The sequence below is a fragment of the Panulirus ornatus genome, chromosome 42 (genome assembly GCF_036320965.1).
Source record: "Panulirus ornatus isolate Po-2019 chromosome 42, ASM3632096v1, whole genome shotgun sequence".
NCBI classification, from domain to species: Eukaryota; Metazoa; Arthropoda; class Malacostraca; order Decapoda; family Palinuridae; genus Panulirus; species Panulirus ornatus.
In genome coordinates, this window is record NC_092265.1 from 3,330,814 (window position 1) to 3,351,506 (window position 20,693).

General features: G+C 38.2%; 3 protein-coding genes across 25 annotated transcripts in view; 1 reads left to right on the top strand and 2 right to left on the bottom strand.

Moving 5' to 3' along the window:
- The window catches only part of gammaCOP (coat protein (coatomer) gamma), a 31,916-nt gene extending 25,150 nt beyond the window's left edge, over positions 1-6,766 (bottom strand). Inside the window, exons 1-4 of one of the 2 annotated variants that reach the window (XM_071686336.1) lie at positions 6,611-6,740; positions 5,699-5,761; positions 1,448-1,686; positions 1,159-1,278 (exon numbers count right to left, since the gene is read on the bottom strand). In XM_071686336.1, coding sequence (XP_071542437.1) covers positions 1,159-1,278; positions 1,448-1,686; positions 5,699-5,761; positions 6,611-6,653 — 465 coding nt within the window. In that variant the 5' untranslated portion in view covers positions 6,654-6,740. Of the gene's footprint in view, positions 1-1,158; positions 1,279-1,447; positions 1,687-5,698; positions 5,762-6,610 lie in introns of both variants that reach the window. The other variant, XM_071686337.1, reaches the window with a different exon arrangement.
- Positions 6,767-6,939: 173 nt separating this feature from the next.
- Positions 6,940-11,565, top strand: Idi (Isopentenyl-diphosphate delta isomerase). 4 transcript variants are annotated; one of them, XM_071686339.1, is made up of 4 exons: positions 6,940-7,024; positions 8,196-8,288; positions 9,414-9,629; positions 10,875-11,427. In XM_071686339.1, the coding sequence occupies exons 2-4, from the start codon at positions 8,205-8,207 to the stop codon at positions 11,340-11,342; spliced, it is 768 nt and encodes a 255-aa protein (XP_071542440.1). In that variant the 5' UTR covers positions 6,940-7,024; positions 8,196-8,204; the 3' UTR covers positions 11,343-11,427. The 4 variants fall into 4 exon arrangements, with proteins under 4 accessions (XP_071542440.1, XP_071542441.1, XP_071542442.1 ...); XM_071686340.1 differs by having other exon boundaries at positions 6,956-7,052; XM_071686341.1 differs by having other exon boundaries at positions 6,971-7,076.
- A 3,758-nt stretch (positions 11,566-15,323) lies between these two features.
- Pfk (ATP-dependent 6-phosphofructokinase) overlaps positions 15,324-20,693 on the bottom strand; it is a 94,782-nt gene continuing 89,412 nt past the window's right edge. For all 19 annotated transcript variants that reach the window (XM_071686318.1, XM_071686326.1, XM_071686331.1 and 16 more), the window contains 2 exons: positions 19,612-19,792; positions 15,324-17,174 (listed from right to left, as the gene is read on the bottom strand). In XM_071686318.1, the coding sequence (XP_071542419.1) occupies positions 17,006-17,174; positions 19,612-19,792 (350 nt within the window). In that variant the 3' untranslated portion in view covers positions 15,324-17,005. The remainder of the gene's footprint in view (positions 17,175-19,611; positions 19,793-20,693) is intronic.

Consider the following 20,693-nt stretch of genomic DNA (forward strand, 5'->3'; position numbering starts at 1 on the left):
TACCATGTCACTCAAATTTGCTATCCCTTGCATGCCTCACATTCTCCTGCATGTTCAGGCCCAGAATCTTCAATGCATCTTTCACTCCATCCATCCCCCTTTTCCTTGATCCATCTACTTCTGACAAGTAAACCCTCTTAATCAACCTTTTCCCAATCATCCTCTCCATATAACCAAATCACACTCTTAACCTCTCTCTGCATACTCCTTTCCTTACCACACCTTTCTATTATCCAATAATTTCTTATTTCATCAACACTATATATTCTTAACAAATTCCACAAAGCATCTCTATCATACACTTTCTTGTTTCACACACTCCTAAACTCAGACGCCAGTTTCTGCAATTTCTAACTCAAATATGCCACCAGCACCATTTCATACTCTAAAAACTGATTCACCTTCCAGGCCTACCCACTCCCATCAGACAGCATACCTGCTCTTCTCTCCAAGACCTTTGCATTCACCTTCCTAACAATCCCATCCAAAAACAAATTAACCAACCAAGCTGAAACACACCCTTGAATGGCAAATGTGATATACACAAAGTAACATCGAGGAGAAAGTGGACTGTTTTACTCTGTCCTCCTGGGCAGAAGAGTGTATACGAGCAGACATCTAAAAGTTTTATAAAAATGCTGAACTTGATCTGTGCACCATGGCATCCAAGAAAGGCAAGGTTCCCTCATTTTCATCTTCATAGGGAAGATGTATATTTCACTGAATTAACTAGGCTGTTGAGTCTAGGAGGAAAAACCACCAATGTCTTTATTATTCAGCAATATGCAAATTGCATCATCTACATAATGGAACCATTAGGGGACTGTTGGTACGACTCTGAGAAAAAGTTTAACTTCAAAGAACTCAAATTGGCAGAAAGGAAATTTCCCATTAGCATGCCAAATCTCTGTAAACAGTCCTCTTTGTTAAAAATAAACTTGCAGTCCTTGATGCAAAGCTTTATTAGGTCAATGACAGTAGCTGATGACAAGGGAAAGGTGGATTTACAAACAACGATAGTAGCTGATGACAAGGGAAAGGTGTACTAACCAAGTTCAAGTGATGTCTGTGCCATCTTATGAGCGAATTCCTTTTTTAAAAAATCACAACAATATTACAAATAATCTACATTCAGAACAATGAATGAAGCAGACATACATCAGTGATGCGGCACAATGCCCTAATGGCTGGAGCTCGGTATTGGTCTTCTCGCCCTGTCATATCTTTTGTTAAGGAGGATGTCACAATGATTGTGTCTTCAGCCACAGAGCAGAGTTCCTGAAATTTTTAAGTTGCATTTGAGAAAACCAACATTCATATGTATAATAAGCATTGGAAAGAATAAACAAACAGCCTAGGAAGAAACACAAATCAGCAAAAAACTAGGCAAAAAAATTTCTACCATATAAACTAACAATAAAGTGACTATGATTTACAAAGAACAAACCTTAATCCCCAGGTATACAAGACGTCGAAGAACCAAGTCATTGCTCTGGAACAACTTGGTCATTGCAAAAAATGCATCAGTGGCTTCTTTAGTAGCAAGGGTTTCCCCTTGGTTGAGAAGGTAAAGGATCTTGGTGAGGACATGGGAGCTACGTTTCACATTCACCGGAGTCTCATTGAAAACCCGTGCTTCCTGCAACACTGCTGTCTTGTCCACATTGTGGTATGGATTTCCACCCCCTAAGAAGCACAGAGAGTACTGAGTGAGGTCCATATAAATGTAAACAAAACAAATCATCATGCTGTTACCTTTCCACTTAACCAATATAAAACCACAAGTATTTCAAAATATACTATAATGCTATATATATTGCCAAACACCAGATTTATCATGCATATATATATTAAAATTCACACGATTCCCATATTTGTAAAGTGCAAAATATAACTAGAAATAAAAAATGCACAGTTATATAACCCTGCCATATAGGTATCATATACTGTAAGCAGCAATAAGATAAACTTCTAATTTCAATCATTATAGTAAAGCTAATAATACTGCTTTAAAGTATCAATATTGGCTATGTAGATACATTAAGCACAGTGAATTTACTTAAAACCTGGAAAATAACAAACCACGTCTGGGACCGGTAATAAAGTGTACCAAAAATACAAAATAATGAAAAAGACAGGGGGATAGGGGAAAACAATACTTCCCATGTATCCCCTGTGTGTTGCAGAAGGCAATTTAAGGGGGTGGAATTCGGTGGTGGGAAACCCTCCCATCCTTGTTATTCAGTTTCTAAGAGTGAGAACAGAAGAAGGGACCAAGCAAGGAATGCTCACCCTCCTTGATGGTTCAGGCTCAGGCAGTCTGAATGTGCCAAGTCAGGAGTGCCCATCCTCCTTGATGGCTCAAGCTGAGGGTGTCTGAATGTACATGGGTGTAACCAGGATGATAATCAAGTTGTATATTTAAGAGGCAGAACTAGATGTTCTAGCACCAAGTGAAAAAAGCTCATAGGGAAGGGGAAAGAATGGTTTAGGAATGTCTTAAGGATAGTCAGGGATAGTGTGTGGGAGAGCTAATCGATAGCCCTTCTGCCAAAAGATGAGGGAAGTGATCCCCACAACGGTGTGGGTAAAAATGAAATAGAATATGAGAGGTGGGTGATTATCAGCACTTATGCACATGGAAACAAGACGACCAATGAAGAATGGAGCCAAGATGAATGCACCGGCAATTATGATGCAAAGAATCGAGCATTAATGATTGGTAATTTTAATGTGGCAGTTGTGGGAATAATCAGGAGGCAAGGAGTATCCAGAGTTGTCAACGAAAATGGTGAACAGCTTGTGGCATCGTGTGGTGAAAAAAAAATACCAGGGATTACCTGGTTTAAAAAGAGAGATATACTTATGCATAAGCGAGATGGAAGATGGCAAGCAGGTATTATTGGTTTATGCACTAATTGATAAGTATGCAAAGAGACAATCTTGGATGTGATTGTGCTGAGAAAGATAGCTGGTAAAATCTTTGATTATTACTTGGTATGAGCAGGAATGATGTCTTGAAGAGGCTTTTATGAAACAGGAAATGATGCAAGTGCAAAGAGGGTTGTGAAGTATAATGACCTGAGAAAAGAGGCTTGTGTGAAGAGATACCAGAAGAGACCGACAGTAGAATGGCAAAAGAAAGGAGGAAATGAAGCTTGGATTTTGGGTGAAGCATAGGAGGTATTCAATGAGGCAGTGCTTACATATGTGAGAGATGTGTATGGCACGTAGACCATAGGTGAGCACACAAGAAAGGGTAGTTGGTGGTGGGACGATGAAGTTAAGTTGCTAGTGAAAGAGAAAAGAGAAGTATTACATGCAGGGAAGGAGTACAAGCAACTGGGAGATGTACAGGAGAAAGTGGCAGGAAGTCAAGAAAAGGGGCAGGGGCTGTAAAACAGATTATATTAGAGTTGGGGTGAGCAAGTAACAGCAAATTTCAGGTAAAATGGAGGGAGGTTATTAGTGTTAGAAAAACAAAAGAACAAAAATATTTGTGAAGCAGGTAAATACAGCGGAGGTTTTAGGTAGATATGAGGTGGAATGTAATGAGTATCTCGAAGGAACATTTTACAGTGTTAAACGATAGGGTGGCACACATGGGAGGTTTTGGATCTAGAGGTATCAAAGTTAGGAAGTCCAAAAAATTGGACTGGCGAAGAGAGTAGGGGTGGTGAGAGCCTTGCATTACATCAAGTGCAGCAAAGCAGCTAGAGTGCATGGGATTACAGTTGAATTTCTTAAGTGGGAGATTGTATTGTTTATTCGTTAGTTAAGATTTTCACTGGATGTATGGCTTTTCGTGAAGTGCCTTAGGATTGGAAGAATGCCTGTATAATGCCACTGTTATAAAGGCATGGGGGATAAAAATAAATGTTCATATCAGAAAGGTACAAGTTTGCCGAGTTCACCTAATGATCTGTATGGGACAGTGTCGATCAAGATACTGGTGTCATGCATAGAATATCATATTAGGGAGATATACTGTGGCAATAATGTGGTTTCAAGAGTGGCAGAGGATGTGTGGATCAGTTGTTTGCAGAAGAATGTATTAGAACTACTTAGAGAGACAGGATTTGTATGTGGCAATTATGAATCTGGAGAGAGCATATGATAGGGTTAATAGATATACTTTATGGGGGGTGTTATGAAAGAGGAATTCTTACTGAAAGGGTACAGCATGTGTGTAAATAGGAAGAGAGGAGGGTATGTGGTTCCAGGCAGAGGTGAGTCTGCAGCAAAGGTGTGTGATATCACCAAGGTTATTTAGTCTGTTCATAGATGGGGTGCTGAAGGATATGAATGCGAGGGTTTTAATGAGGAGCAGGTTGATCAAATTAGATATGATAGGGTAAGCGAGAGGTGTGGTTTTAAGAGGAGTATTTATGAGAGAGACAGGATCAATAGGTAAAAGTCAGTAGGAAAATTAGATAGGATCCTCTGAAAACACTGTGCTAAAGTTGCCCTTTGCTATTAGCCTATTGAGGTTAAGGCACTAAAGATTAAAGAGCAGTACTGGAGTTCACCATTTATGGAAACTCTTTTGCCATGGCCATTCCTTTGAGGGAGTTCCTGGAAAGAACAGGGGTGTCAGAGATAAAGACAGAGATGGATGTAAGATAGCTGAACTGGGTGTACTGATATGGTTTGGGTATACTGAGAGGATGACTAAGAGGGTATAAATGTCAGAAGTGGATGCAATAAGGAAAAAGGGTATGGACTAAAAGATGCTTGAATGTTCAGAGCCTGAACATGCAGGAAGATGAGAGGCATGCAAGGGATAGAGCTAACTGGAGTGATCTGTATACAGGGAATAAAATGTTATTGATGAGATAAACCAGGACATATGAGGTGGTTGGGGAAAACTATAGAAAGGTCTGTGGGGGCCTGGTTGTGGACAAGGGGGTCTGGTTTCAGTGTATTATTCATGATTGCTACAGAGTGGTTGTGAGTGTGTGAGGCCATTCCTTCATCTGTTCCTGGTGCTTCCTCACTAATGCAGGAAATGGTGAATGAGTTAGAAAGAAGATAGAAAAGAAAAAAGACAGCATGTATTCTACAGCTCCAATAAATGTGCCTTCTGTTAACCTCACACTACATCATGATGAAGTTAGGTCTTGCAACCTAAGTACGATGAAAAATTTATATACGAATAACCAAAACCTGATTTACAATACAGTGCTGTACAGTAGTTTAAGTCCACTTTGCATAAATACTTAAACTACCTGAAACAGGAAACTTTACTATGATCATACTAGATATCCTTTGACCAATATTAATAATGATTAGAAAATACTATGAAAACAAAGCATAAGCTAGCAAAAAGTTCAATGCACCTATATCAACTGACAAAAATAAACTGAAAAAGTCAATATGTTATTCTACCATACTATCAGGGCAATTACAAAAGGCAATCAATCATGTGATATATTCAAGCTTAATCAATATTAACGCTCAATAAAATCTACTAATATGGCATATCATACTCTAACAGGCAGAAACATTTCATTCTTGTTACTGGAGTATTACAATGCAGCGTATGTGCTGTGTTCGATACACTTCCTACTACTGCATTAGCTATATTTGTTTACACAGCAGTACAGGTAAGGTATATGCATGAAGATGCCAATGATTATTTACAAAGCATCTGTTGTTCAGAACCAATATTTTTTGGTTAATAATATTTGAGTACAACCTTTTGCCTGCTTGTGGTAGATCCCTCGGTGGTCAAGTACAAATGTGACAAGAGAAGGTGTTTCTGAAAAAATTTTCTCAAGTAAAAAATATATATACAGTATATATGGTACAATCACATCTATCCAAAATTCAACAATGAATTACAGTACTTACTAGATATTTCAACACATGTCCAAAGATAATGCAATCTCCATCATATTACATGGAACCTTTCTAAGGACTAAATGCAAATTCGTTTGTGCTTAGTAATACTGCTGATAAGATATATGGTGGGTACAAAATATTCCCCAACAAGCTATAATCAGTCTACTCTTTTAAAAAGCCTAAAAATGTCAATGTCCAAGGCAATACAAAACTTAAAACTCTAACATCTTATCTACACTTCTAAAAAAATCTACAAAAAGTGAAAAACATTTCTAAGCCCCTTTGTCCCAATTCCATATAAATACATCAACGACTACCACACACGAATGTAAAACCAGACTAAATTTGAACCTGCTACACATGATGGGTTTATGCAAACCCATTAATCTGCATGTGCAAGTTGTTAAGGTTAGTTGGGTAAAATCATCATAGGTTTTTCTGATTTCCAAAATGTTTCACCTACCTTTAAACTAACCTCACATTTTCCCTTTTTTCCATAACGCTCTCTACTGCCGCCTTATTTGTGAACAAATATCCAAATTACACCGCGACACTTCATTATACAAAACGGCATCGCTGTTGTATTACAGTAACGCCCCTTAACTTGTACTCCAACCTCCATTACTGACTAAATTTCTACACAGTACATCAATCATCTTGATCTCACAACTCCCAATTAGTTTCCTTACCGATCATTACGAGTTTAACAAATCTCTAAAATACACAATCTTTCCTAAAGCTACACTACTTTTGCACCATTACCCACCGTCCTCTTCATCTTTTTTCATTTGCTTGAAAGAACCTATCATTGTCCAATGTGTTTCTCTTGGTTTTAATGTGCAAAACACTCGCAGCAGCAGACCTCACCCTGCTGACAGCGGTTTGTTATGGCCACGTCGATTACAACTGGTGCGATGGTTCTTTTAGCTGTAATGTTATATCTTGACAAAAAATATAGAATTATATGAATGTTGATTTCTTATGCCATATTTTTTTGTTCTATTTTGTTTCTATTAGTAGTCTTTATGAAAAATACCGCTTTGACTCAATGATATATACTTTGCGAACGTTTGACTTTTGTTTCTCAGACAGTACGTACTTCGCCATGGTATTTTCAGAGGGGCGTTCTCATACATAGAGAGACGAAATTAAATGCTATCTGTTCCCCTGTGTTCGGAAGGTTTGTAAATGGAAATCAACAATTGAAGGTGTGTCGCACACTCTAAAGCTGGGTAACTATTTGCATTTTACTGAACGTAAGATATGAAGATATTTCAAAAGATATCTAAACGTTGTTGCTGTTCACGTCTCATCTTATGGATATCATATATGGTATCTTGCAATTCAGTATGAAACAAATCTTGGTATACTACATTATTTATATCATCTACCGCAATCATTACAAAATGGTAAAAGACAATATAAGGAAAACGGAGCATTTTGAAATAAGTCGAATATATATGAAGAATGGAAATGTGTATGGTTGATGTTTACATGCGTCAGCTGGTCAGTGTGACCGTCGTCTGTCAGGTCGTGATCAGCTGACGGAAAAGGCGAAGGTTACAAGTCATATGATAAATAGTGCATCAGGTCTGCCGTGGTAAACACTTCCAACTATGAAAGCAAAAGTGAGTCATAGAGCATGTTTTTGAAATTGTAGTATTCCCAATGATGTATGGATGCGAAGCATGGGCTGTGGAGGAGGATATGCAGAGGAAGATGGATGTTTGCAGAGAAGGTTGGATGCGTTAAAAATGAAATGTTTGAGAACAATATGTGGTGTGAGGTGGTTTGATCAAGTTGATAAAAAATGAGTAAAGGAGGGGTGTGAGAGGAAGAAGAGTGTAGTTGAGAGAGCTGAAGAGGGTATGCAGAAATAGTTTGGACACATGGAAAGAATGAGTCAGAATTAATCAAAGAGGATCTTTGTGTCAGAAGTGGAGCAAACAAGTAGAAGGAGAAAACCCAATTGAAGATGGAATAGTAAAGTGAAAAAGGTTTTGAATGATCAGAGCAGTGGTGTATGGAGGGGGATGATGCCCTGTCACTAGACTGAAATAGGGGCACTTGAAGCAGCCAGGGGAGACACTTGAAAGTCTGTGGGGCCTAGTTGTCTATAGGGGGCTTTGGTTTTGGTGCATTACACATGATAGCTAGAAAATGGATGCGAGTGAATGGGACTTTTCTTCGCCTGTTCCTGCTAATGCAGGAAATGGCAAAGCTGAAAGAAAGAAAAAAGTACAAAAGAGTATTCATAAAGCTATCTTAGGCTTACCCTATTTTCAGATATTTGTTACCTTTATGCCTTAAACTTCATCCATTTTTTATGTAAATACAAAATTCTCCCTCAGGTTTCTGTTATGGCACTGAATTGGAGGCATACCCTATCTCTGCAGCACATGAGCAGTCGTATATTGCACACAACGCCTCGTGGATTTATCAAAGTTAGTTTATACCTAATTATATTTCAAAATAACTTCTCATGTCATATTACAATATACTTTAAGTGGATGTCAAATCATTATTCTCTTTGGAACACAGATGTAACTGGAAAGAATTGATTAATATTGCCCACACTACTTACACATGTATTACTCTACCAGCATATGTATTACTCAGCACTGATTACAAATGTATTACTCATTGTTAGTGGCATATGCATTACTCTGCTCTACTGGCACATTCATTACTATGTACTACTGGCACATGTATTGCTCTGCATTGTCACAATAGCATCCTGTCCGTCTTTTCCTTCCTGTTGTTTGGCTCTTTAGCACACCTTACTTCCACAAACATTCAGCACCTGCACAAATCAAAAATGCTTCCATTACAATCTTACATTGGTATGTTCAGGACTTGTTTTTTTAGCAACATTAGACCCTTCTCACCCAAACCACTCTTTAACCAACCACAAACTTCCAAATGAAAATAAAACTGACCTTGCCTTATGCTTCCACCTGTACTTATGGATCACCTCTCCCCAACAAGCACAATGTTGATAAAATGTTTACATACTGAAGTGACCTAACAAGCACTAAACAGTACCCTCTCAACCCATCAGATCATCTTTGGCAAGGTTGTATCATTCTTATTGAACAGAAAGGATTGATTCCAATGAAAACATCCTGTCCCAAAGGAGTACGTCATTTCCTTGCTCATGCATAACATATAGCCTCAAAGCTACAGGAGCCCCATAAAGGGTCCTAGAGTTGTATAATGCTTATAATATTTTACACATATATCATTATTGTTATTGATATTATACTTGACTGCCGTTTCCCTGCATTAGAGGGGTGGCACCATGAAACTGACAAAGAACAACCCATCCACTCGTATACACACACACATATTTATTTTTTTTATATACTTGTCGTCTCCCACATCAGCGAGGTAGTGCCAGGAAACGGACAAAGAATGGCACATCCACTCATATGCACATATACACACTTTGAAAATACTGTAAGAGTCAGTATGAAAATTCTTGTCTTCTTTCATGGTTACAGCTATTTTGTATATGTTTATTTATGTTTTTATAGGGCTCGCACAATTGTTTTCTCTTCACTTTTCAGCAAACATACCATGCACAAGAAATTGATCCAAAGCAGTTTGCTCTCCTTGATGAACCGTGTATTCTTGTAGATGAGAATGACACTAACATTGGCTCAGCTTCTAAACGTGACTGTCATTTGATGCAGAATGGATCAAGCCTTCTTCATCGAGCTTTTAGTGTCTTTCTATTTAATTCTTCTGGTGAACTTTTAGTGCATCGCCGTTCTAACGTAAAGGTAAGTGAATTGTGATGGTAAAGTATAACTAATGCTGCGTTTTTGAGCAGTAGGTTAAAGGAAAAATTTGGAAAATGTTTTTGGAATATATTGAAAAATTAGTTAAACTTGTGTATCCTATCATTTTCTGGATATCAAAAGATGTTTTTGAGTAAATGATGGCATTCCTAAAATTTAATCTGAAGTGATAGATGTGCCATCGATCAGGCTTGGAAAAATTACATAGGCAGACAGCCCAGACTAGCCTGAACTTATTGCTAGACAAGTGTTTTTTAATGTCTGTGGGCATGAAATCATGCATCATACTGAGAAAATTGAGATATATTTAGCCTACACAGAAGCACCCAAATTTAGTTTGAAAATGGTCACTAAATTGAACAGATTCTTGAATGGTGCAGGTCTTTTTATACATGTTTGTGTATATCTGACACCTATGCCCTTTAAAAATTCCCTCAAGGGGATGGCTCATGGCAAAAGAATCTCCATAATTGTTGAACTCCATAGTCACTTCTTAACTGTTTAGTACCTCACCATTAGGCCACTACCAGAGGGCAACTCAAGTGTAATGTTTCCTGAGCATCCAGACTAACGTTCTTACTAACTACTTCTAGCTATTGTTTCATCATATTACTTCTACGTAATGCTCACACCTAAATGTTCCTAACAACTACTTCTATCTTTTGCTTCAACCATTTTGCCAAAAGGAAGGGCTAGCTCTTTGTGCTTACCAAGAATGAATTGTGCAAGTTATGTTTTGTCAAGTGATATGTGCAACAAGGAGAAATTGCATGTTTGTAGAAAAAATGCCAGCAGTGTACGTGTGGGTGAACTAGAAGAAAAGACAGCTACGTGGGTCAGATGAGTGCAACTTTACAACCATTAAAGTGCTAGCTCACTATGCAGTCATCACTAACCCTCCTGATACCTAGGCGGATAGTACCTGTATTACACTTCCTTGGTTGATGGCTGCATACCAGCTACTACTACTTCTAATCCTTAATACTTGTAGTGCAAAGTTTTGTTAATCAAATTAATCTTATTCTTCAAATTGACCAGTTTTCTACTCTATGTAGATAAAAAATTTCCTATGCAATGAAGATGACAAATGCATCTAATCTGCCTTTCATGATGTTTAATCCCATTCTTACTAGAGTAATGATAAATGTCTCAGCGTGTGTGCATTGTAAATGAGCACACTATATAATATAGATAACAAGATCATGAATTATTCCCCTTTTTATTCAGATCACATTTCCTGGTCACTTTACAAATACCTGCTGCTCCCACCCACTCTACACTCCACTAGAAATTATTGAAGAAGATGCTTGGGGTGTGAGAAATGCTGCTCAAAGACGCCTGGAATTTGAACTGGGAATCCCCCCTGAACAAGCAATGCCAGAGGACTTCATCTACCTTACCAGAATTCATTATGCAAGCCCATCAGATGGAATGTGGGGAGAACATGAGATGGATTACATATTATTTTTAAGGGGAGATGTATTAATCAATCCAAATGAAAATGAAGTGCAAGATGTACAGTATGTAAAACGAGAGGGCTTTGACAAATTTTTAAAGGAACTAAAGGAAAGCAATATCCCTATTACTCCATGGTTCCATCTTGTTGCACAGAAGTTTCTTCCACTGTGGTGGAAGAACCTGGATAACCTCAAAAAATTTGCAGATCATCACCACATACATCGGATGATTGAGTAATTATTGTTTTTGGGCAACAGATAATTGGTAATAGTTTAAGTATGGATGCCTTTTTTAGTAAATCATGAATAAAGTAAACATATTAGTAATAATTTTGTTCCACTTTGTAATTATTGTGATGTGTCAATTTGAATGATGCATATTTGCATTTATGATCAATTTATCATTTATTGCTGATTACTGTACAGAATTTTGAAAGTAACATGAATCACTGATCGGGTGACTCAAATCTCTGTTACAAAAACCTTTGCATTTCTAGCAACTTATGTTTCTCCAATTCTAGATATGGGTGCATTTGTTTCCACCATGTTACTACCAACATATGTTTCTCCCATTCTAGGTGGGGGTAATTTTGTTTCCACCACTCCTCTGTCAGATTTCTAGACATTATTGATGCAAGAAAGGTTATCACCAGTGGATCTCACCTTGTGAAAGTCAGACTGATTATCCAGACTATAAGATTCAAGATCCTTAAGGAAATGGGGGTGACTTTGGAATAAGTATAAATCCAAGCAATAGTAAGGGAGTTGGAAGGTTTAGAATGTTCACCTTTCTTTGGTATATGCTGTTGCAATGCAAGTTTCAAAGGAGGATGAAAATGGTTGGTTTTTCAAGTATAGTGAAATGGACAAGCAAACATAGGTAAAAGTTCAGAGGCATATATCTTCAAAGCATGATGGATAGCATCTGATTTATACACCTTGCCTGAGTCCTGAGAGAAGACTACTGTTTTGGTTGCACGAAAAGGTTGAAGGGAGAATAGCATTAGCAAGAGGTGTGTCAGGGAGTAAAGTAGAATATTATAAGGCAGCCCCAGGACCCGTTTCAAAAAGGGGGATCCTGGAGTTATAAACGCAAAACCCTGTGTCCAGAGACTCTTGCAGCTTCAGAGTTGCTCTATACTCAGTAGCAGGGACAGGGTGGATTCCTTTGAAATGAGAAGTTCTTTGATAAGACTTTACTCTTTTTCTTCAAGTGACCTAACCAAAGATGGCTTTTCACTTGTGGCTTAACTTTGAGCAGGTGGAATCCAGTAACACCAGAGTAAGAAATTATCAAGGCTACCAATGCACTGTTGCAACAGCATCACTTGAATGTGTTGCTTGTCGCTAAAAGCAATAGGAATCTCAACTCCACATTAAACTCCTGTGCTGCACTGGCTAGCGTTCCTGACCATAATGCATTACGGGCCACCCAGGGTCAAGCACATAGGTGCAAATCTTGGTTGTGGCATTTGGTTCACGGTCAACCCAGATGTTCATACATCCTTTGGGGTTGGTTGATAAAATGGATACCTTGCTCAGGATAGGTTATATATGTTTATATTTTTTATTTTATTATACTTAATAAAATGTTTGAGGACAATATGTGGTGTGAGGTGGTTTGATCGCGTAAGTAATGAAAGGGTAAGAGATATGTGTGTTCATAAAAAGAGTGTGGTTGAGAGAGCAGAAGAGGGTGTATTGAAATGGTTTAGTCACATGGATATAATGAGTGAGGAAAGATTGACAAAGAGGATATTTGTGTCAGAGGTAGAGGGAACGAAGAGTAGTGGGAGACCAAATTGGAGATGGAAGAATGGAGTGAAAAAGATTTTGAGTGAGCAGGGTCTGAACATATTGGAGAGTGAATTGGAACGATGTGGTATACTGGGGTTGACATGCTGTCAGTGGATTGAACCAGGGCATGTAAAGGGTCTGGGGTAAACCATGGAAAGTTTTGTGGAGCCTGGATGTGGAAAGGGAGCTGTGCTTTTAGTGCATTACACGACAGAAAAACAGCATCGCTACCCCATGTTTCAGTAAGGTGGTGCCAGGAAAACAGACATAAAGGCCACATTTGTTCACACTCAGTCTCTAGCCGTAATGTGTTATGCACCGAAACCACAGCTGCCTATCCACATCCGGGCCCCACAGTCCTTTCCATGGTTTACCCCAAGACACTTCACATGCCCTGGTTCAGTCCAATGACAGCACATCAACCCCAGTATACCACATTGTTCCAGTTCACTCTATTCCTTGCAGGCCTCTCACCCTCCTATATGTTCAGGCCCTAATCGCTCAAAATCTTTTTCACTCCTTCCTTCTACCTCCAATTTGGTCTCCTGCTTCTCCTTTTTCCTCCACTTCTGACACATATATCCCCTTTGTCAATTTTGCCTCATTCATTCTCTCCATATGTCCACACCATTTCAACACTCTCTGCTCTCTCAACCACACTCTTTTTATTGCCACACATCTCCCTTACCCTTTCATTACTTAATCAAACCATCTCACACCACATATTGTCCTCAAACATTTCATTTCCAACACATCCACCCACCTCCATACAACCATCTATAGCCCATGCCTTGCAACCATATGATATTGTTGGAACTACTATTCCATGGAAAGGTCTGTGGGGCCTGGATGTGGAGAGGTTGCTATGGTTTTGGCACATTACATGATAGCTAAAGACTGAGTGTGAATGAATGTGGCCTTTTTTTTTCTGTTTTCCTGGCAGTACCTCGCTGAACCAGGGGGCAGCAAGGTATATGAATGGATGGGTCATTCTTAGTCTGTTTCCTGGCACCACCTCGCTGATGTGGGAAACAGTGACCAAATATAATAAAACATAAATTTTTTTATTATACTTTATTACTGTTTCCAGTGTCAGCAAGGTAGCGCCAGGAAACAGACAAAGAAAGAATGGCCCATCTGCTCATATACACATATATATACATAAATGCCCGTATGCATATACACATACACAGACATATACATAAATACACATGTACATATTCATGCTTGCTTGCTTTATCCATTCCTGGCACTACCCCATCCCACAGGAAATGGCATTGCTACCCCCTGCTTCAGCGAGGTAGTGCCAGGGAAACAGACAAAAAAGGCCACATTTGTTCACACTCACTCTCTAGCTGTCATGTGTAATGCACTGAAACTATAGCTCCCTATCCTCATCCAGGCCCCACAGACCTTTCCATGGTTTACCCCAAACATTTCACATGCCTTGGTTCAGTCCATTGACAGCACATCAACCCCAGTATACCACATCATTCCAATTCACTCTAGTTCTTGTACACCTCTCACCATCCTGTATGTTCAGGTCCTGATTGCTCAAAATTTTTTCACACCATCCTTCCACCTCCAATTTGGTCTCCCACTTCTCCTTGTTCCCTCCACCTCTGACACACATATCCTCTTTGCCAATCTTTCATCACTCATTCTCTCCATATGTCCAAAACCATTTCAACACACCCTCTTCTGCCTGTGCCATCTCAGCTTCAAAAAAAAAAAGAGAAAAATCAAGCATCAGCAGTCAGTGCATGATCACAGAACCACTTATGCACAAGGAAAAGAATCTCTTGGTATGCTCTAAAAGCAATTCATCCTGTCAACCTGTTAACTATGCCTCACCTGCCATAAGCAAACACAACAAAATTACAAACCACACAAAACAAGGTTCACAAAACAATCACTAGCTGCCTAGTTAATGCAAACATTCTAGATCTGCACAACAAAACAAAAATACTCCCACTACAACCTCTACTGTAGAACCTCATATCTGAATTACACCATACCCAACCAACAACCCCCCCTCCCAAAAAAGAATATACAAAACTATCAACCATGCTCCATCAGCAATGTATATATCCCCACTCTCTACATAAATGCTTTCCCACTGCAGTCTTCACCATACCAAACATACTTCCCAGGAATGTGTAAGTTGCACATTCTCATGTATTCTAAACACATTCCATTTCTACATTAAGAAAAACAAGTTAACACTGTAAGACCCCAGTTCCAAAAATGCAACTTCTAATGACACTGAACAATACCTCCTTAGTTGCTTGCATTCACCTTGCACAGATGCACACATCTGAACCTGTAGATGTGGCCAGCCTTCTGTGTGTTGCAGGAACCCCAAAGGCTTTCCTGGGAGAAGAAATTATGCAAGTAACTAGGATACAGTGACACATTCAACTCTGTATTCTGTTTATAAAGTTCATCACAATGATTTTAATGACAGGATTTACACTGGGTTAACATCCTGTAATGCTATTCAACATAATTTTCATTTTATCCACAAAAAAAAAATGTATCTAATATTGACAGTAACACACTCCTAGCTTGGATAATGGAAGTTATGGGTATTGAAGAAATATTGACACTAACATTTTTGCACATGGGTTCTTTTGTTTGTTCTACTCTAGACATATCTAATCTTTCCCTGTGAGTAGTACACATACAAAGGTGTAGTAATCCCTGAAGCAGTTTTACATTACATATATTACAGAGGGGGGTATACCTATGGCACAAACTCATTAAAGGTGAATGGACTATACTACCCTTATGGACTCTGGCATTCATGTAGATATAAGCAAGTAGTGACAGAAGAATGGCTAGGACATGCATATATTCCTTAATATATGTAAATGATGAAAGAGTACAAAAAAATGTGATTATTTTAATGCCCATCTCTATGCTATTAAAACGATATAATGTTTTTTAACAGGAACAAGGATATCACTAGGCATTTTTACAACTTGCAATACAAGATAAATGATGATGTGAAAAGAATGTATAATAAATTTCAGTGATACACAATGGACTATTATGATGATATCTCACACATTATTTCTTTGACCTGTTCTTGACTAGAGGCTTTCCTGAAAATATACTAAATCATTACCTAATATCCTTATATTAATCAAAAACAGCATCATATAAGAACCCTACAATTGTAGGACGTATGATAAACTTTGGCATTTGTAAAACAGACTGAATATAGCCCCATTGGTGTGATAACTGCTTTTCAGTTATCAAATTTCCTCAATATTCTCACATGTACTTGCAGTAACCTGAGACTCAGAACCTCAGTTGTTTATCATTTGAAAAAAAATTTAGAAGACAAAAGCAACTCTCATTGAAGTCCTACTGAAGTTCAGCAAAATATCTTTAGGAAACAAATGTTTTTATTAGTATAATTTGAAATTGCTTCAAATGTATTGAAACAAGTAGATTGTCTTTTCATTATATTAAGCTTAAGCAAAAATTGAAGTCTGTACATCTGTTAGGCATATATATATATCAGTGACATCTACTTTAACTTAGAGCTTCTCTGTCAGGTGACCATTAGAATAATATCTTAAGTATATCATAATGAACATAAGGGCAAGGATACTTTCATAAATATTGTTCATGCATATAATTTACCAAAACCTATTCTATTATGAGGCAAATATTCAAATCTTGTGTCAACATTTATCATACTCAAATGTAATACTTTCTCATAATTTTACAAAATAATATTGGTACCCAGAAATCCATTACATCACAGGACATACACATCAGACTTATGGTCCAGGCTTTTTACAATGGTATGTGTGTATATACTTTGTGCAAAAGTCTTTCAACATCCTTTAGTAGTAGTGTTCCTTCTAAAGATCAATAACACTATATATGGATCAAATTAAATTAGAATACAAAATAGTTTATGGTTTATATGACATATTGACCATGGCGATTTCATTACAAATGGGATATACATATATATATATAAGTTTCCTAACAGAACTTTCCAAGCTTTTGCCAGAGTACCTTATGTGAGGAACCCTATATAAGGCTTACTAAAGGGTTTATCTAATAAATGTCTCTGCCATTTGTCTAATCAAGGGCTTCTTCTACTTCCTTTACAACAATACCCTCCTCATGGTAGGCTGCTTCATGCTTAGCCAGAATACGGAGCAGAGGACGAAGCTTCAACCACCATTGATTGAGGGGGATACGACGTTCCCAATCAGTCTGCCGCTTCAATTCAATCACTGGCTGGAACCTAAGAAAACCAAAGAGAATATGATGACATGTCTAGGAAAACAGTAGCCAACATTAATTTACAAAATATGTAAAGATGAGCTAAAAATTTTTAAACTTGAAATCACTTACTTTCTGATTTTTTTTTTTTTTTTTTTTTTTTTATACTTTGTCGCTGTTTCCCGCGTTTGCGAGGTAGCGCAAGGAAACAGACGAAAGAAATTCCCCAACCCCCCCCATACACATGTACATACACACGTCCACACACACAAATATACATACCTACACAGCTTTCCATGGTTTACCCCGGACGCTTCACATGCCTTGATTCAATCCACTGACAGCACGTCAACCCCTGTATACCACATCGCTCCAATTCACTCTATTCCTTGCCCTCCTTTCACCCTCCTGCATGTTCAGGCCCCGATCACACAAAATCTTTTTCACTCCATCTTTCCACCTCCAATTTGGTCTCCCTCTTCTCCTCGTTCCCTCCACCTCCGACACATATATCCTCTTGGTCAATCTTTCCTCACTCATTCTCTCCATGTGCCCAAACCATTTTAAAACACCCTCTTCTGCTCTCTCAACCACGCTCTTTTTATTTCCACACATCTCTCTTACCCTTACGTTACTTACTCGATCAAACCACCTCACACCACACATTGTCCTCAAACATCTCATTTCCAGCACATCCATCCTCCTGCGCACAACTCTATCCATAGCCCACGCCTCGCAACCATACAACATTGTTGGAACTACTATTCCTTCAAACATACCCATTTTTGCTTTCCGGGATAATGTTCTCGACTTCCACACATTTTTCAAGGCTCCCAAAATTTTCGCCCCCTCCCCCACCCTATGATCCACTTCCGCTTCCATGGTTCCATCCGCTGACAGATCCACTCCCAGATATCTAAAACACTTCACTTCCTCCAGTTTTTCACCATTCAAACTCACCTCCCAATTGACTTGACCCTCAACCCTACTGTACCTAATAACCTTGCTCTTATTCACATTTACTCTTAACTTTCTTCTTCCACACACTTTACCAAACTCCGTCACCAGCTTCTGCAGTTTCTCACATGAATCCGCCACCAGCGCTGTATCATCAGCGAACAACAACTGACTCACTTCCCAAGCTCTCTCATCCCCAACAGACTTCATACTTGCCCCTCTTTCCAAGACTCTTGCATTTACCTCCCTAACAACCCCATCCATAAACAAATTAAACAACCATGGAGACATCACACACCCCTGCCGCAAACCTACATTCACTGAGAACCAATCACTTTCCTCTCTTCCTACACGTACACATGCCTTACATCCTCGATAAAAACTTTTCACTGCTTCTAACAACTTGCCTCCCACACCATATATTCTTAATACCTTCCACAGAGCATCTCTATCAACTCTATCATATGCCTTCTCCAGATCCATAAATGCTACATACAAATCCATTTGCTTTTCTAAATTTTCTGATTTATCAATACTAAAATTTGTGATTCCATTCAATATGATGATGTTTCATTTCAAAAGGAGAAATAGTTCTTTAACTTTATCATTTTATATTTTTAAGATGAGTATCAATGTTTGGAAGACCAATCTAGCAAGAGCACTAAGGCAAAATAATTATATTTTCTTTGGCTATCAATTCTTTCTTCTTTATATCAAACTCTTCTACTGCCTCATCTGAACAAAATTTAGACAATATGGATGACATACACTGTGTTTCTATGGTATATTTATGCAACTTTTGGCCAATTTGGTAAATTTTTAGGTTTTGTTCCATCAGCTTGAGATGCACTGCCATCATTAAAACAGCTGGAAGATAAAAGACTTTCCTGATTGATTCACTTTTCAGCTTGATGATGCAGATGATACTATGCTTAAACTCAAAATGGTGAGCAACTGCTGAAGTACCAAAGCCACACTCAAGTTCATCTAGTACTCTCACCTTTTCATCAAAGTTAAAGGTCTTCTTAACCCTCAGAGTAAGTACACTTATAGAAGGGGTTCTAGTATGTATAGGCACAGTGATGACTAGCACACATGGGAACAAGTGCAGAATTATACGAGTAGCAAATGATACATCCTTATTCGGTGAATGCCAGCAGAGAACTACAACAGTGGACAGCATGGCATAGGCAGCATCACTACCACAAAACCAGCTGGGCTTGCACTGTATCATGATGGCTTATGATATAACAAAAAGATGGGAGTAATTTATGTGTGATGATACACTATTTCAGAATCACTGTATCAAGTCATGCTGTCCCGACACATCAGTATATATGGCACCCACATTATCGATATTCACACTTCCATTATTTTAGCACCTTTAGACAACTGAAAACAAGCCCTACCAAATGAACTTTGCATCCACTTGGCTGACTAAACAAGAGAACTTAAAATATGTTAGGTTGAGAAGAAAAATATCTATTTAGAATTATACTTACACATATGATCTTTTCTGAAGACCAAGCAACACAGCTGTTGATGCTTCATCACAGAACACTGACCCATCTTTCCGGCGATGGGCAAGCATCTGTTCTGTCAACCAATTGACTGCTTTAGCAGCCATCTTTGTACCCATGTTACGGTCAAAAACTGATGGTGATCCTCCTTGCTGCATGTGACCTGAAATGTTTTTATTTATTGTCTACTATTCTTCCTCAATGCACTTCTCTGTGAGGTGTGAGATATGAAAGATATTTTCAAGGCTGCACTTTCATATAATTCATTACCAATGAAAAAATTAATATTCTAAACTTTTTTTTTTTTTTTTTTTTTAACCAAACTTACTGATACAAACAACAGGCATATCACTAAGACATTTTTCCACTCAATAATTTTGTATAAATTAACTTCATGGAGTCTCCAATGTATGTAACTGCACATATAATCACTAGATACAATCAAAAGATTAAACAACCATGGCAACAAGCACCCTTTGTAAAGACCCATTTTCAAAGAAAATTACTCTCTTTCCACCCTCCTGTTCACACACATCCTTTACATTAACAGTAAAAACTTCATACAACTTTTACTGACTTTACATAGACCCCATATATTCACTGCACCTTCTAAACACTTTCTTGATCCATGAATGCACTAACAATCACATCAGAGCCCCCTATTACTACTCTAGCAACAACAAAGACGCCCTATCTTGCTGGAAGAGGGGCATGCTATTTCAAGTGTGGTGGGATGGCGATAGGAATGGATGAAGGCAGCAAGTATGAATATGTACATGTGTATATATGTATATGTATGTATACAATGAAATGTATAAATGTATATGCATGTGTGGGCATTTATGTATATAATATATGTGCATGTAGGTGGGTTGTGCAATTCCTCGTTTGTTTTCTTGCGCTACCTCGCTAATGCGGGAGATGGCAGTTAAGTATAATAAATTAATCATTATTATCATTTTGCTTTGTCGCTGTCTCACGTGCTTGCGAGGTAGCGCAAATAATAAATATATATATATATATATATATATATATATATATATATATATATATATATATATATA